Genomic DNA, 27,732 nt, shown 5'->3' with positions numbered 1-27,732 from the left:
AGAAAACTGCCGATTCAAATTACTCTCTCTCCCTCTCTCATATACATATATTTATATGTATGTTAGTATGTATTTTACTTGTTATGCTTCTAAAAATGTATACATAAAGTTGAACCTAATCAACATATAGCATTGGGATGTGTTGAACCTGAATCGTGAGTACACCGTGATCCTTAAAATGGAAGGAGCATGATGTTCCTTGAGTCTTGACTGTGTTTCGATTCTAGATTCCATTTGAAAAACTTATTCAGGAGTAGCTCCCATGAAAGGAAACCAAGATGAAACCTTTTGCTGTCAGTTATTCTTCCAGACTTCCTCAGTGAAAAGGCAGGATTGTTTAGAGCAGGTGAAAACAAAATTATGAATAAAGACAAGTGAGTTAAAAGTCTTTAAAACAAGATTCTGAGTTGTTTATTAGTATTCGATCTGAGATCAAAAATAAATGCCATCAAAGGAAACTTGCTAAATCGCTATTAAATGATCGCCGCTAATAAGAGTGTGAGCGGCCTGGCGGATCAGTGGACTGATGAAACAGCAGCATTTGTGTTCAGAGGCGTTTGTGGCACAGGCTCCTTTCTTCTCATAAGTCTTCTGATTCCGGCACGGCGGTACCCTCCGTAGGTTCTGTCGTAATTACTATGGGAACATTCTCAGACATCCATCCCTTCGGGGTCCTATTAAAGGACCGTCTGCCAGAGAGAGGGTTGGAAAAAGCCATGAACCTGGAATCTCTGAGAAGTAGAAGCTCAAAATCTGGAACCGAGAATTTAACCATTTTTGATGCTTTTTCAAAACCTCCAAATGGGGTGGCAACTCTGTGGGAAATGAAAAGAAAAAGAATATATTAACTGATTTTCTAATTTATTTGCTAGAAAATAAAAAAACTTAATTCATGACTTTACAGGCATGTTATGCTATAGTCTTAGTAGGGTTTTCAGTCTTTGACCTCTGAGACAGGCATTTTCGTTTAAGGACCATGCCTTTATGACAAAACGGATGTTTGATAACAAGTTAGTGTAAAGTCCCTTTGTATGTACTCTTAGTTTGGGATTAAACTAATCTAGTCATTGAACCGTGAGATCATCATAAAAATTGTTCGCCTGTGCCTTCGCTAACAGTACTTCCCCTGCTTAAGATATTTCCTCCCTGCCCTCACTCCACCTCTAAGTTCTAACATCCCGCCAGCTTTCCCAGCCCGTACCCCCTTCCTAAGCCAAATTCCTATAGCATTGATTGTCTTCTGTCAGTCATTCAGGGCTTATGACAGAGTGCTTAGATGATCATTAATCTCAGAACTTAATCAGGAACTTCAATTATCATTCAGGCACTTAGTGATTATTAAACTTCAGAAGGCAAAGCAATAGTGAGAGCTAGGAGGTAGGGACCGGATGCTGTGCACTGGCCGCTGTTTTAAGTGCTCCTCAAACTGTATCAGTACAGGAATCACCCTGGGCCCCTGTTAATGTGAATCGAAGAGTCTTTGACTCAAATTTGATTCAGTTCGTAAATAAAACTTCTTATTCTTGGATGTCCAGGATGTCCAAGACAATATTTTTTCATTTTAGAAACTTACCATTGCGTACAATTAATTTGTTCATTTTTTGACTCATCCATTTATTCTTACAGCAAATAACTGATCTAAGCACATCTAGACACTACTATGTGCCAGGAATTCGAAGCTGAAAGGACTGTAGTGGATCTTAACTTCAGTGAGCTCACAGAGAAGTAAAGAGTGCAACGTGAGAGAAGGAACAGCGCACTGTGGAATACGGTAGTTACTCTAAGGGAACAAGATCCAGAATGCAGAGGAGCTTAGGGCATAAAGCACCAATCTGCCTGGTGGGTCAGGAAACGCTTCTTAAGCTTAGAGCCTGGGAACCAGCCCCGTGGTGTGTAGGGCTCAGTGCACAACGAAAACTCAGGGCCCTTGTTTAAAAAATGGTTAAGAATTTCAAAACAGAGAGCAAAGCATTTAACCAGGCGTGGCCCTTCTGGGTGGGGCTGTGCCCTTGCCCAGGCCACACATGTCCAGCCCTGGGAGTTTAAGGGTGTATGGGGACAACAGGCTAGACTCGGACGTTTCTAGACTTAGGCTGAATTTGATCACTTAATCTTGTGTTTATGAATTCCCAAAATGGATTTTACTCATTAACGTAATTTTTACTGAATTAAATCAAAGAGGAAATGTTTCTCTGCTGTCGAAATTCAACATTTGGGTTTGGCATTTAGTACATTCTTTATTCCCTTTTTGTCCGGTTCTGTGCTGTTTTTCCCTCCCAATTTGTGGGTCGTTTTCTTCTCTTGTTAATGAAAACATTCCCTTCGGTCCCATCACCCATCTCCTACCTCCTACCACTGATCCAGTGAGAGATTGCTGTTTGGAAAGCAGAATGTTCTTTTCTTTGGCACCTTTGAGCCTACATCCTGTTTATTTGAATTTTTGTTGCCCTCGGCACACAAAGTAAAGAAAGCCCATGAACAGAAATGTTAAGCATTCAAGGTGAGAGACTACTGGTAAGATATTTAAGACTTCTGAAAATAGTTTCAAGTTTTAGTTAAACTTAGTGAAGCAAAAGTTTCCAGTAAAAGGTTTGGAACATTCTGCTGAGAGATAACCATGTATTCCTATACCATCCATAACATACATTCTTCCAACATAGATCTGACTTAAAATGATTTTTACACTTTTTCAGCTACACAGTGAATAATAAGCCCATTCTACACAGAATCACAGTTAATAGATGGTTTCTTGTTTATTTTTATTGATACGTAATGGGATTGCATTTGTACAAATTAATAGTGCTGGATATATAATACACCCGTGATAATTACTGATTATAATGTAAAGAACAATGTAAAACAATTGTGTAGGAATTAAAATAAATTATTCTACTAAATACCTCACATATGTAATATTTTTAAAGGTACTTAACCATATAATCATAGAACTTATTTTACAGATGAGGAAATTAGTACAAAGAGAGGTTAAGTGACATAGTCAAACATACAGCTTTCTAAAGCAGAGCTGGAAACCCTGCTCCTAGCTTAATTTTCCTCACGTTACATGGGTTTAATAGAGTATTATTTGAATATAGTATAATAGTTAAATATAGTCAAATGCAAAGTTACGTCAACCTAGGGACCACTGGGCGCCAACTCCCATCTGGTCATTACCCCTGCTGAATGCTAGACTGCATCTCTCCCTCTCATGCTTCATCAGCAATATCCGATAATTATGTGTGATACTGCGGGGCCACCTAATAATACCATTTTACTCTTCACAAAGGACTTTGGGAATATCGTTGATTAGAGTGGGCCTCCAGCCTCCCTTCTCTGCCACAATTCAACCCCTTCTTAAATTCTGCGGTATACCTTGTTTATGCCATAGGTGTATTAGAGAATAGATGTAGTTCTAAGACTCAGCATTACTACTAATAATGCTAAAAGTATTAGATGAAGTACTAGTAGACGTACCACTCATAATAGATGTAATACTAATATTATTACTGTAGTAGTGTGTGAAAACTAAAAGTTTCATAGTACATTAATGTAAAAGTATTAAACATGATCACTATTTTAATGCAGCTTTTGTGGTATTCTTGTGTAAACCAAGGATTTACTGCTTAATTTATTAATTTTTAGGCAAATAGTCACTAAGCAGCCTGAACACCAGGTCTACATTTTTGTAGTTCTGAGACAGCATACTGGAGATATTTTACTCTAAAATGAAAATCAAGTGATCAAAGAATGGATGACTAATAAAAGATATTTAAAACCCCATGGAAATTATTTTAAAAATGGATAACAGGGAATAATAAATGTCCATTGTGAAAACTAAAAAGCAGATATTATTTGTCAATATTTTTGGTAGCATGAGTTTGGGTTTGTACTTGTGCTGGCGTCTTGAGCCATAAACCCTATAATTACCTTTAATCTGGCTTAAAAATATATAAATTGGAACCTAGAATTACACCGTGGTTCTCATGTTCCTATATGTGAATTATTTCTGAAATTCTTGAACAGCGTTATCATTTAAAACAACAGATAAACTAATATCAAAACTTTGAGAAATTATTAAAACATTTTTTAAATGTGGAAGATAATCGATATTATAATAGTGATGGTTTCTGAATCATTTCCTTCATTTTTATACTAAAAAAAACTGAGTTTTGGCATATTAGCAAGACTACAAAAGTGAATCTTTGCCTAGACTTAGGAGTCATTCTGTATTGATATTTTGAGTCTCTTCTTAAAAGAAAAACATTCTTTTGTATCAGAGGATTCCGTTCTCTGTACCGTGATATAAAACCATGGTATTACACGCCACCAGTCACCCAGGAGAACTGAATTACCTGTTAAAGCTCCTGTAATCAGGCAGTTCTGCCTTTCCTTCAGGCTTGAAGAGTTTAGGGTATAAAGCCTCCAAGAGTTCGGGGTCACCGCTAATGGCCTGTTCCCAGGGCGATTGGTAGTACTTAGGGACAGCTGTGGTGTTGAATCTTTCAGGAGGAATTTCCTTCAGTGGCCCAGAATATCCTTTGGAAAAACATAGCAAGAATAAGTAAACTAGGAGTGCCTGAGAATTACAAAACTCCACCTAATATTTAACCATGTTTAATTTCATGCAGGATAAATTTATGAAGAACATATTCTTTTCATGATCTCTCAGAAAAGAGTAGTCTGAAAGTATTAGACATTTTTAAGCCTTTTTAAACTTACGGAATTTTCAAAAGAAACCACTTTGCTTAATGTTTAATTTTACCATATCATACAATTATTTCTTCCTTGACTATTTTAGTATATATTTGTTCAGTGAAACTATTCATTTTATTTTTAAAAATTATGCCCATTATGATATTTATATAGGCTCCATATATCACAACTAAAGCATTAAATTTAAAAATGTGTATTGAGTGTCCTAGTCGGCCTGGGCTCTGGGGAAGCAGCAGCAGCAAAGACAAACCCCACCTCGTCTCAGAGCTGATGGGTAGAGGTGGTGTTCGGGTGTCGTCTGTCTTAGAGTGCTGGGCCGTCCCAGACTGCGACGCCTCAGACGGTGAGGTGCTTCGTTCCCACTGCCTCAGTCAGGCGCGGTGTGTCCGTCCCGTGTCCGCCTTGTTCCTGAAGATTTCTAACCTAACTAGCTTTCCTGCGTCTGGTCTCAACTCCGCAGCTTACTCTTCTCACAAGAGCTAGAATTTTCTGTAAGTGCCATTTAAAAGTCACACAAATTCCTGGCAGAAACGTCAAACCATTTTCACATGCATCCAGTGGCATCTTCAGAGGTCCGACACACAGCCATCTACAGGATGACGACCCTACCCAGCTGTGTCCTTCCTGCGATTCTGTCACCGTTGGATTGCTCCTCCTTGTGCGTCCCCCTGGGCTCCTTCCCGTCTGAAATGTTTTGTTTCCTTTTGTTTTTTTACACTAAAATGTTTATCTCCTTCAAAAGATCTTAACAATTCACTTCTAGGAGGTTTTTTGTTTGTAGTAATTTAATGTTCTTGCAATCGTCTCCAGCATCTCAGAGGAGTCTCTTAGTCGGCTTCTTTGCTCAGCTTGCCATTCACTCAAGCTCTTTACTTACGCTATACTTTCTACCTAGAAAATTCCATTTCTACCCATGGCTTTAATTGTGACCTACATCTTGATGATTCCGAGTTTCAATTTTTGATCCCCAGGCCTTTCTCTTCCACCACCTACCACGTTTGTCCGAAAGAATATTCCCCTGGCACAGTTGATGTCCTGTGCACACCTAGGCACAGCTGTTTTCTAATACACCCTGCTGCTTTTCCTGTATTGCTCATCTTAGCAAATATTGTCACTCTGCCCTCAGACGCCCAAGACAGAAAGAACTCTTATCCCAAATTCCCCTCATTCCCACAGGAAGTCACCGAGTTTCACCAACTATGCTTTTTGAGGGTTTCTGAAATAGTGCCCCTCAGACTTCATGTTTCTGACTTGCCTTAGGTTAGGTACCTATTTAAAATGTTGGAAATGGGCTTTTCTATCCAGAAATTTGGCTTCACTAAGTCTCGGGTATGGCTTACAAATCTTATGTAAGTGATTTTCATAGAAAATATTGGGAAACCTTGCTCTAGAAAATTCCTTGTGTCCTCCTCATTTCCATGACAACTGTCCTTCTGCCTGGGCTTGGACTACAGCCTTCACTAATCCTTTAGCTCTCAGCCCCTCTCCCAGGCACCCCTCACACTGCTGCACCTCCTCCCCCAACCCCAAGACCTTTCACCTAGAAAACTCGATCTTGTCACTCACTTCCTTCCTCAGTGCTATCACAGCTCCCAGGACAAAAATGTAAGCTACTCAGCATGACACACATGTGCCTACCAGCCTGTCCAGCCTCACCTGACATTTCCTCTTACGTTTTATTCTCCAGAACTCTGTAGATCTACTTGAAGCTGCTTGTGTCCCCCGTGCCTACTTGTTCCATTTGTTCCCGGAGCCTGCTCTCTGCAGTTCTTGTCACCTGCCAATTCCCATCTCAAGCCTTAACTTGAGGATGCTGCTTCTCTGTGGCCACGCCCCTCTCCCCAGGAAAGCAGGGTCGCCATTGCTGTACGACACACCTAACTCCGTTTTCATTACTGCCACATTTTGTTTCTGACTCCTTTCCTAAAGTTGATCAGAGGTCAGCCATATAGAAACTAGAAAATTTTAAATTTTATCTTTTTAAAGATTCTTGAAATTCCATTACCATAACACAATTATTTTATTTTTGTGTATTTTTTCCTAGTTTGTCTTCACACATAAGCATAACGATCACATAACTGTAAATTGGGTACCAGACCTGGATTTAATTCTTGATTAATTACTATTGACTCATAGCCATTTGTAACCTCATTTCTTAATGTGTAAATGAGGATTATAAGAAATATATCATGGACTTATTGTAAAATTAAGGAAGACAAATATATCATTAGCACTTCATAAATTTACCCTCCCATACAAATAGAATTTAAATATAAGTACAGATGACTTAATTTTTAATATAACAGGTGATTGCCAATAATACAGTGGACAATCTGAAAGGATATAATAAGACCACTGTAAATGTTTTACATGACTCCTTTCGGTCAAAATCTGTACCTTGATCTTGACCTTACCCACATGAAACAAACTGTATCATTTAGATACCATTTATTGAAGGAGCCAAATGACTTGAGTCATATATTTAAGTGCATAGCAATTTTATTATTCCGTTTATAAGGTGATGAGTTACCTGGTGCAATGTTTTCTGGGTTTGGGGGACTTCGTGGATCTGGGGTGTTGGGAGGAGTGAAGGGGGCTTGCTGTGAACTGCCTTCCAGGTGACTTGCATCCAGTTTCCCATTTTGCATGGCAAGACTGTGCTGTATTTGATCAAAAATAAACTCTGCTGAAAACTCAGAAATATTAGACACACAAACAGGAAATATCATATGTGCAAGCTTACATTTGTATATTTAGAATTTAAATACAATGTCACTTCATCGTTTCATAGGGCCTTAATGACTTACATGGCCATTGGTTTAGCTATTGAACTTTTTCTAAGTTTCTGAAATGTGTCCATGAAATGAATTTCACCGAAACTTACAAATCATTCTACCTGCATTAATTTATGAATTCTAATACTGACCATCTGTATAGACTTCTTCCTGGAGACTAATGATGAGCAGGAAAATCAACTCTTTCTAATTAGTCATTAATTAGCAGGAGACGACCAGTACCTCCACTGTTAAGTATACAAAGTCTTATCATAGTTAGGTCATGACTTATTTTAATTATGACATAAGCTTTAAGTTATAGAGTTCTGTCATGTGTGATTCCTTTTAGGAAAAGTTGGAAAGAAAAATGAAACTATGTTTTGTTTTATTTCAGTTAAGTTGACTATAAGTAAAATAAAACTAAAGCTGTATCTTATAGGTTATAAACATATACGTTTTAAGCACATGTATGATGTGTTTAACGTGATTTCTGTGAAATATCAATAGAAATAAGAGAGTTTTCAAAAGTGTGTTCTATAATTTGTGCCAAATACATAGTAAAAGTTATTAAAATACATATATTTAAGTTATTTAAAAAATATATATATTATCATGAATCGCTCTTCTGTTTTATTTTCCCTTAAGTGCTTATTTTCTTCACCCATTTCTTTTTTCTGCCTTTTTGTGTAAGAAGTTGATCAGTTCATGAACTAGAGCTTCGAGATTGGCTTGTGTAGCAAGCACTATATCTTCATTTTTTTTTTTTTAAGAATGCACATTTCCTATTGTTATTCTTTATGTCATTTAAGGCTTGTGTGTCTTGAAATTCTGGGAAGGAAAGTAGGCTCAAATCTGCACTTATTTTTTTCTGTTTTTAAAATGATACTTAATATTTGAACAAATGGCATTGATTACCAGGGAGCTGGTTTATATTTTCATCTAATGATGTCCTGAACATTGTTATAAAATGAATATATAAGTATAAGTTAAATAATTATTTTGACAACATCTGTAGCTCAAAGGAAGCAGCAAAAACTCATTTCAGAAAATTTATTCAATTAGTTTGATGTGATATAAATGTTACACAGATGATTTAAGAACTAGATTACAAGTAAATAGTTGCTACCTTTTAATGTTGTTTTTGTCTCTCCATCACTAGATAAGGCTATATTCGTTTATCTTTGAGCTTCTAGTGTAGTATCTAGAACATAGTAGGAATTCACTAAATATTTGCCAAAAGTATAAATAAATGAATGGGAATAGACCTGAACCTAATATTATTTTTTAAATTCCTGTCGTATTAACAGTGCTTGCTCCAGGTTGCAGGCTAGAGCCCTGATAAAGCAAGCGTACCATCATGTAATGTGGCTCCCTGTCCCCCAGAAGCAAGGCCGGAGAACACACACCATCAAAGCCAAAGGCACCTCAGAGAACATCTGCATCCATTCCCTTATTTTATAGATGAGAACGCAGGGCAGCAGGGCAAAGAAACCTCTACATTAACTTTATATCACACGACTCGTGGGAAAGCCAGGACCAAGCCCTGGTCTCTGGGCTCCAGGCCAGAGCTCCCTTCATTACACCACGATAGGTGTCGGTGTCAGGAACTCTAGAATTTTGAGAGCTGGCTTTCAGTCTTCTTCATTGTGTTGCCTAAGTCAAATCAGTACATTTCCTCAGATGCTACCTTCCTCATTTTTAAAGAGAGAGTGACTGTCATCAGACTTGAGAGTATGTTATGTAATTTAACGACATGTGACTTCATTGCATGCATTACTATTGTTTATTGCTCTGAGTTATTTATTAGCATTTGTTTATTTCAATATGTATGTTTTGGACTAATTTATTTAGTGCTCAGTTTTCTAGGAATACTGAAAAATTATCAACACATTCTTACACATTTTCTGTATAATCAAAAAATTTGACTAAAGATATATAAGATCATTGTCAATAATTTGAAATACTAGTGATGAGAGGATATGTTGTGTTCATAAGGACATTTTAACCTCATTTTACCTTCCTCTAGCACAGTATTAAATCTGTATTCTTACAGATGTAAGTGTAAGTTATGAAAACTGGCATTATTCGTTCATTCAGATGTTTGGACTTGCAGAGAACTTTTCAAAGAATTCCCATAAGCTACCTAATTTATGTTATTCTTTAAAGCTTCTTCTCTGTTGTCATTATCGAAAGAATATGATTATGTAATCAGACTCGTCAGCTGAGACAGGGATTATTTTGGGCTCATACTGTATTAGCAGCAGATTTTTCCTGATAAGAGGATACTGGAGATAATTATAGGGTAACATAGCATTACATTTATCCAAGACTTCAAGTGAAAAATCATTTCTCATAGATATAAATGCTCTACTTGAGTAAGATTGGATGTCTATCTAAATTATAATTATAACTAGATTCAACTCATGGGTGTTGAAGGATGCTCATTATTGTGGAAAAAACATTTAAGATGTTCTCTCAATATTTACCCAGAAACATAACAAGGAAAATATAAATTTGGGAATTAATAAAATTTTAATGTTTGTGGATATGGATGTTCTGTAAGGTGTTTAGTAATTACGGTAAAAGATCTTAGTGAAATCAGTCTGTTTGCTGTAAAGAAATGAGCTATCTATTCAAAACAACTTAGTGATGGCAGCTGGTAAGTTTTCAGGTTTAAATTCATAAGTAAACATACAGTCTTTTCAAAGCTATAGGAAGAAACTCTCAGTAAATAAAATATATTTGTTGTAGTAGCACCATCGCTTCAAATTTAGAACCAACACACTATTCCTTTTTGATTCTTTGTGCCTGGTGTTTTAGTTTTAAAGCCATGTCCCCAGAGCTAGTTGTCCTGTCATGAATGCCTCCCTCTACAGTCCCTGTAACTGGCGGTCTAAATGAACATAGCATTGACGCTGTGGGATTAGTGCTGTGAGAGGAGATCAAGTCCGTGGTCCCTGGCACATTTCATTGGGCACATGTGTTCAGCCAGTAAAACGCTTCCACTGATTGGTGGAACGCCCTGTGCTTTGGAAGTGTTTCCACCCCAAACATTTACCTAGTGGTGATAAGGCCGTGTAAGCTCTTAGTGCCACCAGTCTCCCCTCCCTCACCTCCTCTTAGCAGCTCAGGCCAGTTCCTCAGTGCCAAATCTGCAAGCTTTCCATGTCTTTGTTGAACTAAAAAGATAATCAATCAAACGTGATACTTATTTTGCTTACCCACCTAAACTATCCATTGTTATGAAAAAAAGAAAAGTCTTAACAGGATCAATGGAAAGAAAATACGTAGAATACTCATTTGGGAATCTAGTCATATGTATAAATTTAGAAATGCTGCCCACATGATCAAGTTATACATACGTTTATTTGTGCTTTTGATTCATACTGGAAATTTTCAAATGTGTATTTGTCAGATCTTCTCTGCCGCATCTTAAATAGTCGGGCACCACGATTACTGAGATGGGATAGTTCTTCCAACATGATGTCTCTGGGGATGCTGACCTTTTTGCCCAGGTCCATGCCATCTACAACTGGAAAACGATATTCATGTGCATGAAAATCCCAAGGTAAGCATTTTATCACTTTTCTAAATTCCGTAATTTATTGCCTGCTGTACACGAGTGTGGTGACTGAGATGCAGTCTCTTTACTCAGAGTGCCTTGGGTTGAATCCTGGTTTCACTACTTTCTAACCCTATGATCACAGATATGTTATTTTTTCTAAACATCGATGTCCTCATCTCTAAAATGGGCTAATAGTAATAATACCTACCACATAGGGTTGATACGAGGATTAAATAAATGCTTTATATAAAGCATTTAGCACAGTACCTGGCACATAGAAAGAGTGAATGAAAAGTAAGTTGTCATTACTACCAGGAGAATTTATTCTTCCTTTGCTTAGTGAGTTTTTAAACAGCACAGCTTATAATTGTCTTTATAAGCTCTGTTTTGCTCTCCACATTTTTGTGTACGGGTTTGAGCTGTTCCTGTTCCTAGAACACCCACCCTTCCACCCATGCCACCTTATTTCCCTGTCTCTGTCAAAATGCTATTCATTCTGCATCAGGCACCCTGGAGCCCAGCATGAAGAAGGCAGGTGCTATGTCTTGAAGTAACAGATCCTTTCCAGTCCAGCATAAGTGCCATTGTTCTGGATCCCTCTAAAATCACTATTCATAATTATTCATGCCTTCTCTGTATTCCCATAGCATTGAATCACAATTACTTGACCCTGTTTTATGTTTGGGGTTTTTTTTGTGCTTCAGTCTTTGTGTTCCCCGTGCCTTACATACAGTGTATGTTTAGTAAATTAGCGTTGTTTTCTATTTTTAGTACTAAAGTGCTTTTCTAAAATCTAAAGTGGGTGAAACCCCTCCACTTGCTCCTTTAATCAAGAGTATATTTCTGTATAACCCACCAAGTTCCACTGTGAACAGCTGTTAAGGGCAGAGGAAGAAAAATTAGGGCACTAGTAAAATAAATAATTATTCTGATTGATTGGAAGAACATTGTTTGATGATGTGATAAATTAATCCTAATAATTAGACTTTGAGAGGTGTTTAGGAATAAAACAACAGAATTACTTATTAATGTTCGTTTACATTTTGCTTTGAAAAAAATCAATTTGTTTAATGTTTTGGAGTTACGTGAAAAGGAGCTCCACTAATTATAAAAACGTAATATGTAGACTTCTGCGTCTAGGAAGATAGAGTAGATAGACTTTTCCCTATACCTCTACTGTGTATAACTAAAAATCCTGGACCTTATACGTAGAACAAACATAGACTGAAACATGACTCAGCAAGCTAGGGACCCAAGGAACAACATGGTTGTGAATTCTCCGGGTTTTCTTTAATTTTATTTATCCTTGAGGAGCTGAAGGTGCTAGCAACCCAGAAACACCAACAAGTGCAGACCCCCAAAAAAAACTCCAGCAAAAGTCTGTTCTTTCTAGCCAAAAGACCAGGAAAGGAGCAGTCTAGCAAGGCAGAAAACTTTTAAACAATAGACACTCTACTTCAGCCAAATACTGCACACAGAAAGTCAAAGTCCCAGTGGGGAGCCCAGAATTTACCTTTTCGAGACTGTAATAAGGTGCCCCAATATTCCCCCAGGGGTGGTCAGAGAGGCCAGCCAGGAAGCTGGGACCAGTCACTCCTTACAGAATAAGTGGAGACCACGGGGGGATTCTGGACTCCCACTCCCTCTCAACAGTAACTTAGAGGCACCCCCCTTCAAGTCTCAGCGGGGGCCAACTGGGGAACCAGGACTTCCCTTTCTACCTAGCAGCGACAAGGTGACACTATCCTCCCCCTGCTAACGCAGTGTCGGACAGGGTCGATGAAAGAGAGGCTTAGATAGGAGCCAGAGTCTCAGATCATAACATGAAACATGTTAGGCTCAAACAAAAAATTACTTATACCAAGGACCAGAAAGATCTCAAACTGAATGAAAAAAGACAGATGCCAACACCGAGATGACCAAGATATTAAATTATCTAACAGAGATTTTAAAGCAGCCATAATAAAATGTTTCAAAGAGCAATTACAAAGCTTCTGGAAACAAATGAAAAAAAAATAGAAAGCTTTAGCAAGGAAATAAAAAGTTGTGTCAGGGAAACAATAGACGAACCAAATGGAAACTTTAGAACTGAAAATACAATAACAAAAATAAGTTCAGTGGATGGACTCAACGAGTTCGGTGGATGGAGGAGACAAAGGAAAGAATCTAAAATGAGAGAACAACGAGAATTATACAGTAAGAACAACAGAGGGAAAAAGACTGAAGAGAAACATGAACAGAGCCTTGGGGATTCGCGGGACCATAACAAAAGAGAGAGTATTTGTGTCAGTGAAGCCCTGGAAGAAGAGGGGGAGGGTGGCACTGGAAAAGTACTCAGAGAAATAATGGCCGAAAACCTCAAATTTGGTAGGAGACTTAAACCTACAAATTCAGGAAGCTAAGAGGATAAACTTATAGAAGTCTACAATAAGACATATCATGAACTTATAAAAACTAAAGACAAAGAAAAAATTTTGAAAACAGCCAGAGAAAGATGACAACTTACCAATAGGGTGGAAAAAAAACTGAGAAGGAGAGAGGTATACTCATCAGAAACCGCGAAGGCCAGAAGGAAGTGGCACAAAGTGCCGAAAGAAAAGACTTGTCACCCAGGATCTGCCATCCAGTGACAATACCCATTAGGCACGAAGCGGGAGTTAAGACACCTTTCAGGTGAAGGAAGGCTGGGAGAATTTGTTTCCTGTAGATCTACCCTGAGGAAATGGTTCGGGGAGCTGTCATGAAACACCAAAGTCTGGTGGCAGTTCTGGAGAAAAGGGGTCTGAAATCTGGGGGTCAGCGTGGTTGGTTCTGTGAAAGCCCTCCTGGTGGCAGACTGCTCACTTTTCGTGTTTTCACATGGTTCAGGGACAAAGCAGGTCTCGACGTTCTCTTTCATAGGGCATTGATCTCATTCACAAGGACCCCACCCGACAACCTAACCATCTCCCAAAGGCCTCACCTCCTAATACCATCACTCGGGGCATTAAGGTTTCAATGTATGAATTTTGGGAGATCACAGACATTCAGACCTAGCAAATCGCTAAAGGAAGTTCTTTAAACAGAAAGGAAACACTAAAAGAAGGAACCCAGAACATCAAAAACAAGGGAAGAATACAGTAAGGAAAAAGGTGGACAAATACAATAAGTGTTTCTTCCCTTCTTAAGTTTTCTAAATTGTTTGATAACAGAAGAGAAAAAATATAACACTGTCTGATATAATTACATTTATAACATTTATAATTTAAATTATAAATGTATGTAAAAATATGTCAGACAATTATAAACAGGAGGCTAAAGGAACATGAGGTAGGTGAGGTTTCTTAACCTTGCTTGAACTGATGACATCACTAGACTTTGATAAATGATGCATACATAGAGTTATGCATACATACCTAAACCAACGACTAAAAGCTATGCAGATATACTTGAGAACGCTAGACAAATAAAAATGGAATTCTAAAAAACATCAAGTAATCCCATAGGAAAATTAGAAAAAGAAAACAGAAAACAGAAACAACAAACAGAAAACAAAAAATAAAGTGGTAGACTTAAACTCTAACACATCAGTAATTACATTAAATATAAATCCTGTAAAAACAACAATTAAAGGACAGAAAGTAGCCAATCATATTAAAATAAAATTGACCCAGCTATATGCTGCCTACAAGAAACTCACTTCAAATATAGCAAAATAGGCAAGTTGAAAGTATCAGGCTGGAAAATAGACATCAAGCAAAATTAATCAGTGGAAAGCACAGTAGTATCTGATATTAATATCAGATAAAGTGGACTTCAGATCAAAGAAAATTACCAGAGACAGAGGACATTATATCACGATTAAAATGTCAATCTATCTCTGAAGATAACCTAGAAATCCTAAGTACACATGTACCAAAAACAGCTGAAATGGAGCAAAAACAGGTAGAATTAAAAGGAGAATTAGACGAATGTACAGTTATAGTTGGTGACTTTAACATCTTTCTCTCAACAAGTGATAGAACAGACGGAAAATCAGCCAGGATATAAAAGAACTCAATACTATCCACCAGCGTGATCTGATTTATAGAACGTTTATAGACTATGCCGTGCAACGACAGAATGTTCATTCTGTTCAAGGGTCCATGTCACATACACCCATGCAGAGCATATCCCAGGCCATAAGGTAAACCTCAGCAGCTTTAAAAAAGATTGAAATTACACAGAGTATGATCTCTGATCACAATGGAATCACACTAGAAATCATAACCGAAAGATAACGGGGAAATCTCCAAACATTTGGAAACTAAACAACATACATCTAAATAATCCCTACGTCAAAGAAGAAGTCTTAAGGGAAATAAAAAGTTCATTGAGCTGAATGAAAATGAAAGTAGAGCGTATCAAAATGTACGGGACACTTTTAATGCAGTGCGAGAGGAACATTTATAGCATTAAATGCACACATTAAAGAACGAGGAAGAGTCTCAAACCAACGATGCGAGCTTCTACCTCAACACCTAGAAAAATAAGAGCCACATTAACCCGAAGCAGAAGAACAATAGAGAAAATCAATTGAACATAGAGCTGGTTTTTGAAAAGATCAATAAAATTGAGAAACCTCTAGCTCTACTGACCCAGAAAAAATATAGGAGACACAAATTACCAATATTAGGAACAAAACAGGTTATCACTACAGACACAGCAGATGGCAAATGGATAATAGAATACTACAAACTACACATAAATTCACATAAATATGAAAACTTAGGAAAAACCGAACATTTCCTTGAAAAGCACAAATTACCATCTCGTCCAATACGAAGTGAATAATCTAATAATCCTATAACTATAAGGCAATTGAATTTGTAACTTTAAAATGTCCCAAAGAAGAAATCTTTAGAGCTAGGTGGTTTCACTGGAGAATTCTACTGAACATTAAAGGAAGGATTAACACTAATGCTACCTAATCTCTGCTTGAAAACAAAGAAGAGAGACTGCTTCCCAATTCATTATTAAGCTAGTACTACCCCAATACCAAAACCAGACAAGGACAACGCAAGAAAAGAAAGTTACAGACCAATGTTCCTCATGCATACAGAAGCAGAAATCCTTAGAAAAATATTTGTAAATGAAATTCAACAATGTGTAAAAGGAATTCTACACCATGAGCAAGTGGAATTTATCCTGGAGATAACAAGGCTGTTCGATATTCAAAAGTCAGTTGATGTAATTTACCAAATTAACAGGCTGAAGAAGAAAAATCACATGACTATACTATACCTTTGGGTTTAGGGTTGGGCAAAGTGTTGTTAAAGTTGACACCAAAAGCACAGTCCACTAAAGGAAAAACTGATAAATTGGACTCCATCAAAATTAAAAACTTTTGCTTTGAGAAAGGTTCTGATAAGAGGATAAACAGACAAGCTACAAACTGAGAATTAATATTTGCAAAACAGACATTTGACAGTGGGCTAAAATATATAAAGAAGTCTCAAAACTTACCAGTACAAAAGCAGACAATCCAATTACAGCATAGGCAAAAGACACAAAGAGACATTTCACCAAAGAAGATACACAGATGGTAAATAAGCATATGAAAAGATATTCAACATCCACTAGGGAATGCAAATTAAAACCACGATGAGATATTACTATACACTTATTAGAATGATTACAATGAGAAATAATGATAGCACCTTATGCTGGGGAGGGTGTGGAGATACTGAACCACTCATATATTGCTGTTGGAATGTAAAATGGTACAGCCACTTTGGAAAATAATTTAGTAGGTTCTGTTAAAAAATGAACATAGAACTCCCAGTAATACTGGGCATTTATCCCAGTTAAACGAAAACTTACATAGTTACCTATGTACAAATGTTCATAGAAGCTTTATTCTTAATAATAATAATAAAAACAGAAACAACGCAGATGTACTTCAATAGATAAATGGTTAAAAACACTGTGGCCCGTGTATATCATGATACTCAGCAAGATAAAGGAGCAGACTCTTGAAATGTGCAACTCCTGGACATATCTCCAGGGAATTACACTGAGTGAAAAAAGCCAATCCCGAAAGGTTATGTATGGTACAATTCCATTTATATAGCATTCTTGAAATGAAACAAGTACATGTGTGTGTATATACGTGTGTGTGTGAGCAGATTAGTGGGCGGCAGGAGTCTCTTGACTGTCTCGGTGCCAGCGTTCTGGTGGTGGTGGTGTACTCTTGTTTTGCAAGATGCTGTCATCGGTGGGGACTGGGGGAAGGCACATGGGGTGGCTCTGCATTGTTTCTTAAAATTGCATGTGAAACTACAATTATCTCAAAATAATAAGTTTAACTAAGAGCTGTCAAGCCGTGAAAAGATAGGAATGAGCTTTAAGTGTGTATCGCTAAGTGAAAGAAGCCAGTCTGTAAAGGCTACACACTCAAAATTTTGAGTCGGTGGGTACATTTTCAGGAATTCTGTGAGCCGCAACCAGTGAACACAACCATTATTAAAATTAAATAATATAGACTTTAAAATTAGATAAATGATATTTAAAAACAAAGTTATAAATACTCAAAGTATCGCTTCTAAATCTTTTACTACTTTTTACTATTTCTGCTCTTTTTTTTAATATCCTTATTTATATCTAGGGTATCTGTTTGGTGGAATACTATGTCATGTGTTACCGCACATCTCTTCCCAACTCCGCGTGCAGTGCCTCTTTGATGGTAGCTTGAAATTGGCTATGGTGGGAGTATTTATAACACAGAAACTGACAGACTCTACAAACTAAGGCATTTCTCACACACACACACACACACACACAAAGAACCAGTAGTTAAATACTTACTGGCATACTAGTAGACACAGGCACATCTTAAGTCATTATATTTTGCACAGACAAACAACAGAAGATGTGAGCTGAATTCCCCTAGGTTTTCCTCCCTTCCCTTCCCTTCCAGTAGTTAAATTTGTGGTGTAACTGGAGCAGGAGTTCAGACCGTCTGTGCCTGGGGAATCTAACGTATGAACACTCTCCTCACTTAACTTTCACAGTGAAGAACGTCCAAGTTCATCTGGTCCCTGCCTTCGTTGCGGAGCCCTGTGCACAGTCCTGACTGTGTGCGTGTTTAATCTGGATGCCTGATAAGTGATATAACTTATTCAGGATACATGTCCTTGACCTGATGGATTACAAGGTTGTCTTTGTGGCATTAGATCATCTATGAAAATAATGTTGCTAGGCATACTTTCCTCTTGATGTCATTTTTAGTGATCCACAATTTCCCGTTTATTCTTCAGAGTTCATGGGACTTCATCTATTATATTTTGCTACAATTTCAAGGAAATCGATGATTATCTTTGAATAAATATTTAATTATAAAAAAAAATCACCATGTAACATAATTTCCACAAAAAACCACCACTTTTAATCTATTAAAGATATTAAATAATTGTTACCAATATTCTTTCTCAGTATCCTCAACTGTACAATATTTTTGTCATTAAATTAAGATTTTAAGTCTTACAAAGAAAAGTTCAAATATTTCCATTTTTGAGCATACTTTTCTTTCACTTTTCATCCTGTGGAGCCACATTGCTATGAATACTGGAGACCAAATGGAGAATCAGGTTTCATTGGGAGAATATCAGTAATCAATTATTGAAATTGTGATCAGTTATGATCAACAGTCGAAAATGTGATCATTTCCTTTTTCAAACCTTATTTCAATGTGTAGTCATTTGAGCAGACGCTGGACTTAAATTCCTCCCAAAGGAACTTTTTTTTTTCACATTTATTTCATAGGTTAGCATTCTGAAACGAAGTCAACCAAGATTTATGTGCACACAGGTAGTTCTGTATTTTTAATTTGGAATTTTGATCAGCGGATCTAATTCACAGTTCATGAACACACCCACATACAAATAATTACAGTAAGACAAAGGATCTTTTAAAACTGTTTCTCCATGATTCACTGGCAGCTGCCATTCTGGTAGGCTAGGCGAAACCACTGCAGGGGAGTTAACTAAAACTGACTTGCTTTGGGGTGCTCCTGTCATTTACTTAGGTGCCTGGAGGACCCCAAGAGGGTTTCTCTGCTTCCGCTGCCTGTCTGCAGACTGGGCTTGTGTGGACGGAACAGTGGCCCATGAAAAATACGTTGCCACATAATGCAACATGTATGTCAAAGATAATAGTCCAGACTATGACTTTGAATAATTCCTGAAAAGAATACAATTGATAAAAAGCTTAATAATAATTTTCTGCATATTAAAAAACTAATATTGAAACCCATTTGGAATTTTTTCGTTTTCCTCTTTCGTATCTCTTCGCTTTGATTTGAGCTCTAAGACTATTTTATGAACTTTGAAAATTTACTGTTAATTAAAATATTAACCATTTAAGCTGTATAAATCTATAAACATTTAACAAATGAGATTACCAATGTATTGAATCACACAAGCAGAATAATCTAGTACTGTTTATAGCTTGTACATCTAGAGCATATGTGAGTGAGAAAAATAACAAACACTAGGATGATGGGATGGGATAGTTAGAATTCAAAGCTGTAATTCAACTTTGATGAAACTAGAATTCAGCCTAGTTCTCTGCTGCTGATTTTCTGGAGAGCCTTATTAGAGGTTTAGCAATCTGTGGCATCCTCAGAAAATCTATGTATTCACAAGATATTACTGCGCTCAGTTTTCAAAATAAAGCCTGCTTTTTCTTAGGGTTATGAGAATGCTAATGTGAAATTTTAAACCAAAGAAAACTAACAAACTTTGACACTAAAGCATCGGATTCGGTTATTTGTCAAGTTTTTTATGTTTGATCTGTGGTATTTAAGGCCCTCCTGGTGTCCTCATTTTGATATTGATGAATTCATTAATTGCATTTTAAGATACGCATACACAGGAAAAGTCAGAGGGGTCTTCACATAATCTTTCAACTGGAATTTGAGATTTATACTCTACTTCAAACTTTGACACTAAAGCATCGGATTCGGTTATTTGTCAAGTTTTTTATGTTTGATCTGTGGTATTTAAGGCCCTCCTGGTGTCCTCATTTTGATATTGATGAATTCATTAATTGCATTTTAAGATACGCATACACAGGAAAAGTCAGAGGGGTCTTCACATAATCTTTCAACTGGAATTCGAGATTTATACTCTTCAAAGAGCCCTTGCAATTTATGTCAGTATTATCATTGCCTTTGTTACTGGCAGAGAAACTGACACACACTGACGTGTGACTTCAGCACCCAGTTCAGGAAATTAGAATCCTGGGATTGGAGAATTAGATGTGTCAGCAAATCCAACCTCCTCATTTTCAGATGAGGAACCTGGTGTCTGATCTGGACCCCAGGGTTCCCAGTACCTTATCAACAACAGCCCTCCGTTTAGAACCTGGGCTTCCTGTTGTCACAATGCTAAACTCTTCCTGAAACCAGTCTGCCTAGTCTTCTTCTGTGTGCTGGGAAAAGCCATGCACCAGTCATGAGGGGTGGGGGAAAAGACATACAGAAAAAGCCCTTGCAGAGCCCAGGCGAGGAAACGGGGTACAGAAGCAGCCTTATGGGATAGCGGCCTCCCTTACCCCTGAGGCTTTTCTGAACCACCCGCAGCACCTGTGCCTAAGGCCAGGCGTCAGACTCCCAGTTCTCCCATGGGCGTTTTAGTTCCTGTTCCTTTCCCTCGGTTTCTGGACAGAGGCCAGTCGTTCTAGAGCACCCCCCCTTCTCCCATGCTGTTCCCGTCTCTATCCTCCTCTGTCTCTATCCGCTCATCGCTCCCTGCCCTGTTATCCTTCCCTGTGCCTTCGTCTATCCTTTAGCATTCTAGTCTAAATTAGCTACTGAGTGAGAGAGGAAGGTGGTTGACACTGGAGAACATTTGTAGGTTCAGGAAAACAGCACAGGGCTGGGGGCATGGGACTATGAGAAGCCATCTGTCCTAACCCCACAACTAATTCATTCATGCACAGATAATGGCAAAATATTTTTGTGGTTTAGCACTTGTTGGGTAGCAACATGGTTCTGATACTTGTTTGTAAACAGTGAGCTATTGTATCACAGGACAGCTTCCACCTCAGCTCTGCTTCTGATACTGATGATGAACATGATAACGGCCAGGGTGCTCACTCGCAAGTATACAGCCTAGTTCCAGCAGATAGTTCTTATTAATTGTTTGTGGGGAGTGTTGCATAGTTGCTTCTGGTACATAATGTGACACCAGAAAGAATGGGTCTGCGATGAGTGACAGTTGGGATGTAGTTAGCAGAGGCTGGGAGGCCCCCACATTTTTACTCATTCTGTCCAGCTCTGTATATTTAGTCTGTATGGATAGAATTTTTCAGTAGTTCTTGGAGGTGATTTCTTTTTCGGATGGGACAAATACTCTGTTGTAAAACTCTCCTTTCTGGATTCTTATCTTTTCTTGCTGATTGGTCTCAAAGGCTCCCCAGCTGTGGTCTCTCTCCCACCGCAAAAGCTGGACTGAACTCCGGCCCATGTTTAGAAGACAGCTGATTCAACCAGCTCATTGTGACTTTCTGTTCTCTAGGCTAAATGCTTTTGAAAAGTGATACAAAAAAATATATGAATTATAATACTACCAAAAAAAAAAAAAATCCTGAAGCATATGGGAAGGAGGTAGGAGAAGGGCTTTGAAACATTCTCTGTTCATTTTTATAAAGGACAATCCAGTCCAAATTTGATTGATTTAGTTTTATCATTAAGATTGAAAGAGTTGCATGCTTTATCTTAAATCATCCAGATTTTTACTGCTCTGAAGTGTTTGAAAGTTTGGAGGATTATACCCAAAGAGGTTTCTCTGCAGTCCAGGTCTCATTTCTCATCCTTAGAAAAAATGATAACAACTCTCCTAGCTCCAGGTCTCGAAATCCCCCGTCCTATGCAGATAGCAGAGTTCCGTACAAGATGTCAGAGGAAATAAGAGAGGGGAATTATTTAAGCTGGTTCATAAAGTACTACTGCTATTTTATCTGAGACGAGTTAAGAAAGAGCCTGTGATTATCCCTGTGTTATCTGGAATATGTGAGCTTCAGACAAAGACAGAGCGTGTGACTCCACTTACGGGGGCAGGACATCTACCCGTGACTTGGGAGGGAGGGCTTCACCAGACTGCTCATGGACTGGACCTGCCACTGGTGAGAGAGTAGTTATTCTCCTTGAGATATAATTGTATTTTTTTTTTATATTTCATAATCACAAAAGTTATGTTATATACAAGAAAGAGAAAGATATTCTTGTAAGTCTGTGTCCAGACTGACATTGAGTAGAATCCAACACATGATTTAAACTGGGATTTCATTAAGAGGATCAATAGATTTATGATTACGATGCAATGAGAAAATAATCACATCTGAAGTCTAATTTTAAGGTAAATTATTTAGTATCGAACTCAAATGATCATCTGATTTTTGCCTTATTGATCAAGGAAACTATAAAAATAATTTCAAATAAACTATCCGAAGCAAGAAATACAGAGAAACAAAAATTTTAAAGCAGCATGTATGTTGGAACTTTGGATTTATTGCAGTTCTGGAATCTGATTCAGAATTATTCTCTTTATTCCAAGCTAATTTGACATCACAATAAAACGTGGGAACTCAGTTCAGCCCAGTATGCTGATATTGTATTGAAGGAAATGAAAAGTAAACTTAGCAACAGGACTTTTCAGATATGACTGCACTGTATGGGGAGCGTCTAAAACAATCTTCAGTTGGTTCTGCTCTGCTTTCTTTAGGGAGGGTGAAGTGTGAAAACACTGCACTCTTCTGTCCCCTGCTGCCTGGGCCTCAGTATTGTTTAGGTGAAAGGTTACGTTCCTTGTCAATGAAGGGCATCATGGAGGGAGGCTTCCTGAAAACGCCACAGACACCTGGAATGGCTCGAGCCAGCCCTTAAACGGTCTGGATGTTCTACTTATTCACTTTTAAAAGAGATGCTATCCTTTCTCATGAACAAAGTTGAATTTCCTTTATAACAATCCAAATGGAATGTATTGCTTTCTAGAGTTATTTGGTAGCACTTGAAAGAAAGAGCTAGTAGAATATTATCTTATATCTAATTTATATTAAAAATTTTTTGAATCATGTGCTTTGAGACAACAAGAACTTTATATTTTCCTAGAAATTATAAATAAAAGTAGATCGCCACACAAAACACCTTGGTAATTAATTACTAACTATGAAAACTGAGTTCAGGGTTAAAGAAACTCATAGTGACTATGAATTCCAACTTAACAGCTTTAGTGAAAAAAAAAAGGATGATAGAACATACTTTAAATGATATATGTAATATAAGATAAGATAAATCAAGATAGACTGTGTGGGATGAACAATGAAGACAAATATGAGACCTGTCCAAAAAAAAAAAAAAAGAGGAATGGGGAATGGAGAAAGGTATTAACATATAATGTGGCGGGCAAGCCAGGCAGAATGCACATCAGCTGTCAGATCGCCTCATTCCTGTAGAGCAGTTGTTCATCTGAAAATAGCTTCTGAATGAGAAAGGATGACTACAAAAGGGTTAGTGACCACAGGCTTTTCTACACCCCCTAGAGCCCCAGGTCTGTTATGACAGAAAGCAGGAATTTAAAGGAGGTGCACTATAGAATGGTAAATAATTACATCAGGAAGTATCTACATTAGTGCCCAGCTATATTATTGCTACAAAGAGTTTTTATTGATACCATTTCCATGGATTTCCTTCATGATGGCTGAAGCTTGCTGTTTTCTCTGCTTCACCATGGTATTATGTGATAGCATGGTTTTTTGTTCCCTGTAAAAAATAAACGTTATTGGAGCAGTGTGACAAACTCTTGTGGAGTGTTTCATAGTCATCCTTTTGAAAGAGAGCATCTTTGCTTTTTATGAAGAATTTATTATTGCTTTCTACTGAAAGCTCTAATATGCATTCCTTGTCTAGTGACAGCCTATTATTCATTGACAGACAGCGTCACCGTGAAGAGAGGGTGATACTCAAGAGTTTCAGGCCCAGCCTTATCTACACAGCAGTACAGTGATCAGGCAATGAGACCCAACAAAAGAGCTGGCCTCCTTCCCCCTCCGCTCTCTTTTCCAGTTTATTAATCTGTCATTGTTCCTTACTGGCCTGCACTTGTACCAGCATCACAATACATCAATTCCAGCAAACTGTAAGAATGAAGAAGGAACACCAGATTAAACCAGAACTCTGTGGTGGCGTTTTAAAATTGGCATCAACAGCTGTCCTTTAAAGCGAAGAATACCCATTTGTGAGTCACAACTCTGCACCTCCTTGGACAACTGACTAATAGAACATTTTAGGAAACAATATGCTCACCTTGCTCGTAGGCTGCGCTTTCCAGCAGGATGAATCCCAATTCGTGGAGGAGAGACTAGAGATGGAGTAGGGATGGCACTTGGGCCTGATGGTTTTTATCCTTGAGCCCAGGACGGCATGGTCCCCAGCCCTGACTCAAACCGGGGACTGAGCCTCTCTGAAGAGACTGGCATCCAGCTGACATCAGCTGGCTATATATAGCACCACATGCTTCAGCTACTCATATCTTCCTGGCGAAAGAGAGGAGCAGAGGAAGATTAGGTTCTCGCCATTGTGTTTCTAGCTTGTGAGATGGTTGAACGGCCGCACAGAAATTTTCTCTGGAGCACCTTCCGTCTGAAGACATGGTAGCCAGAAGGGATTTTAAAAACTTTTTAAAATGTGGCTCTTAGACTACATCTTAATAGAGGTGGCAAGACACACACGCGTGAATCGGAACACAATGATACATTTTGACAATTAAAAGCATAAATAGTAATATCTAAAGGTTTCGAGGAGAAAGAAGGCACCGCAGCGGAGTGTAAGTGGGAATGAGGTCTCGCCAGGCTCGGGAAAATGGGCAGAATTCGCACGGCGAAGCGGGGCCGCCACGAGGCCATGACTCAGAGCCCGGTCCCGCTTTGTGAGGACACCCTGTGGAGAACGGTGCCTACGCAGCTGACCCATCTCCGCGGGCTCCGGAGTCCAGGGTTCCTGCCTGGCAGAATGGCGGTTGGTAGATCCGGGCGGTCGGCACGCGGCCTCCTTGCCGGTGCTCGGACACAGACGCCTGCTCGCATTTCTGGGCTTCGCTTTTGCGATTCCCTACTTCTGTGACCACGCTGTCCCCTACCCACGTGGCACTTCATCGAGTGCCTGCAAGACTCCGCTCAACCGTTGTTCTTCACAGCGTCGTTCCCCAGCCATCCTGTCTAAAGCGTCCCATGGAGCCACTCTCTGGCCCCTTCCTCTGTTTCACGGTTCTTTATATTTTTGTATTGAGATTAAAATCAAGTGGGAGTGACAGAAAACTTTAAAAACCCAGAAATTTTAAAAAGATAAAAGTGAGTTTTTCCCACACACAAGCTTAGTCCAGAGATAAATAATCTAGGATTGGCATGATTGACATGACATCAGGGGCTCAGTCACCTTCTAATGTTTTGTTCCCTTGTCCCTAAAATGCAGACCCCTTGAGCCGAAATGGCCCCTCCAGTTCTGGTCAGCGTGTCCACATTTCAGTCAACAGGAAAAAAAATAACAATGAGGAAGACGCACTGTCTCTCGCTCAGAACGTGTCCTGATATTGCTCAGACCTCTCTTGCTTATGTCCTTTGGGCCAGATCTTAGTCAGATAGCCATGCATAGCTCAAGAGAGGTTGGGAAACGTCGACTGCGTTCTGCACGGCCATGAGCCCAGCTAAGATTCCGAGATTAGCTTACTGACAGAGGTGACAAGTGGTTCCTGGATGACAACTCTTAGTTTTTGCCACAGGAACATATTAACATTATCTATCCATCTATCTGTCGGATATCTGTTTTTCCTACTAAAATATAAACTCCATAAGGGCTTGGGCTTTGTCTACATCTTCGGCAGCGAGAATTGTGTCTCGTATATGACAGCACTCAGTATTCATTGAATAAATGAGTGGGTTGGAAATTAATTGTAAAAGGCATTCAAAGTTTGGCATGAGTTTGGAATTCTCTTCCAGTTACATCAAATACTTGGGGGGAAATAGGGTTGTAATAAATGAACGGTAACTCGAATGTGAGAAGATGGTGGCACTTATGAGTTGTTTTGTGTGAGATTAAAATAGGATAGTCTGTACATTTCGGTGTCTGATCGTAGGATCATTAGTTCACAGCAGTAGGTGGTAGGTTTTAGCTAACTTACTGCAGTTGCTTCTAAGCAAATGTTCGCATTGAAGATATTAATTAGATGCCAGAGAGAAACCATTTTGCCAAAGCCAACAAATTTAAATTCTCTCTCCAGATCCTTCAGTGGTCTTTATATCCCTGGCTTTGACATTCACTGTGGTGTGCCATTAGTCAAGTCTCATATACTCTTAGTTTTCTTGTCTATAAAACGGAGATTACAGTTTCTACCACATAGTGTCATGGACATTTAACCTGTAATAATTTTAGAAATTTCTGACACAATAAAACTTTAATAAATATGAACCTTTTCTTTTTACTATTATTCTTGCAGTATGAAAGGATTTAGAACCTTAGAACAATTAACTATTATTTGGTAAAAAATAACGTTTTCGGAAAGCCCTGGTTTTCCCATTTGGTCACCTCCTGTTTCCAATTTTGTGTTACGTACAGTTCGGCTTGAAAAGGTTGACAGGTGTCCTCTGCAGACAGTAATTGTTATATGGGTAATTTTGGTTTCCAAAATGAAAGGAGATATTTTAAGTGTTTTAAAAATATAACTTACTTGTTTTTGTTTGTTTTTCAACTACACTTAAAATTGTTTTGTCTTTTTTATACATATCTCTGATAGCACTCTGGTTTCTGAGTTACTATTCTGGAAAAAAGAAAGAACAAATCCCTGATACTGTTTTTGGACAGTGTGTGCTATCCAGGTGCTTTAGGACACAAAGGCTAAATTTTAATGAGAACTGTAAATGGCGATTATAAAGCATCTTCAGTTGGTGCATTCTGAAAACCACTGCATTTCGATTTTAAATCAAGTCACAGGTAATATATTTCTGATTCATCTGCACAGAGATCTAGCTCTAGATTAAACTTCCTTCAAATTTGTCATATGGCCATCTCCCTTTGTCTGAAGCCCCCACCACCCATCCACAAGCCCCAGGCCTGCCCCCGCCCACGCAAGCACACAGCTCTAAGAAAGGGTGTCTGCTGCCCCGGGGACTCGGGGACTCGGAGCCCACTGTGTACTAGTCAGTCTGGCCCTCGAGGCGTCTCCCTAACCCGAGCTAGGCAGAGTCGTACTCTATATGCCCCTTGAGGCCCTACGTATTTTAAATTGATTGGCACTAAAGACAAAGACAGGTCTTTTCCCAGAGGCCACTAAGTGCGATTCTGATGGTAGGACGCGGTGCCCTGGGAGGCTGGTGAGGAGGAAGTGTGGGGCAGAGCTTCCAATGGCCCTGCAGCCAAACTGTCCCCAGTGCTGGGGCTGCCGCAGTGCATTTGCAGCCCCTTTACCACTTGCTGAAGGAGAAAGAAGCTTAAATGAGGTGGCTCTTACTCCCAGTATACCACCTAACAAAATTCCACTCTGCGAGGACCCATGAAAGGCCTCCTTGTCTGGCCGGCGGTGCACACGAGCCCTCAGCCAAGGAAGAAACAGGGCCTTGCCGGTCTTGCTGAGCAAGCACTGGTTTTTAATTCTGTGTTGCTCCTTGTCC

The 27,732-nt window shown here is 38.7% G+C and overlaps 1 protein-coding gene and 1 long non-coding RNA gene across 9 annotated transcripts in view; one reads left to right on the top strand and one right to left on the bottom strand.

Annotated features, from left to right (window-relative positions):
• The window catches only part of LOC107196095, a 69,171-nt gene that overhangs the window by 15,405 nt on the left and 26,034 nt on the right, over positions 1-27,732 (top strand). For 6 of the 8 annotated variants that reach the window (XR_001517416.2, XR_003048058.1, XR_003048059.1 and 3 more), the window contains exon 4: positions 10,903-11,055. This is a non-coding gene — a long non-coding RNA (uncharacterized LOC107196095). Of the gene's footprint in view, positions 1-10,902; positions 11,056-23,980; positions 26,534-27,732 lie in introns of those variants that run through there. The other 2 variants (XR_003048056.1, XR_003048061.1) reach the window with 2 other exon arrangements.
• On the bottom strand, positions 389-24,454 carry MYOZ2 (myozenin 2). The gene is made up of 6 exons (XM_006917739.3): positions 24,377-24,454; positions 23,745-23,833; positions 10,850-11,019; positions 7,244-7,373; positions 4,353-4,536; positions 389-815 (listed from the first exon to the last, which is right to left on the bottom strand). The coding sequence occupies exons 2-6, from the start codon at positions 23,818-23,820 to the stop codon at positions 581-583; spliced, it is 795 nt and encodes a 264-aa protein (XP_006917801.1). The 5' UTR covers positions 23,821-23,833; positions 24,377-24,454; the 3' UTR covers positions 389-580.

Source organism: Pteropus alecto, unplaced genomic scaffold (genome assembly GCF_000325575.1).
Source record: "Pteropus alecto unplaced genomic scaffold, ASM32557v1 scaffold17, whole genome shotgun sequence".
NCBI classification, from domain to species: Eukaryota; Metazoa; Chordata; class Mammalia; order Chiroptera; family Pteropodidae; genus Pteropus; species Pteropus alecto.
This window is presented reverse-complemented; position numbering and strand designations above follow the sequence as displayed.

Coding starts and splice junctions, on each gene's coding strand:
- MYOZ2 (XM_006917739.3), bottom strand. CDS start 23,820: ATGCTATCACATAATACCATGGTGAAGCAGAGAAAACAGCAAGCTTCA. Junction 4,537..7,243: donor CCCAGAAAACATTGCACCAG/GTAACTCATCAC, acceptor GTTTTTCCAAAG/GATATTCTGGGCCACTGAAG. Junction 816..4,352: donor GATTACAGGAGCTTTAACAG/GTAATTCAGTTC, acceptor CATTTCCCACAG/AGTTGCCACCCCATTTGGAG.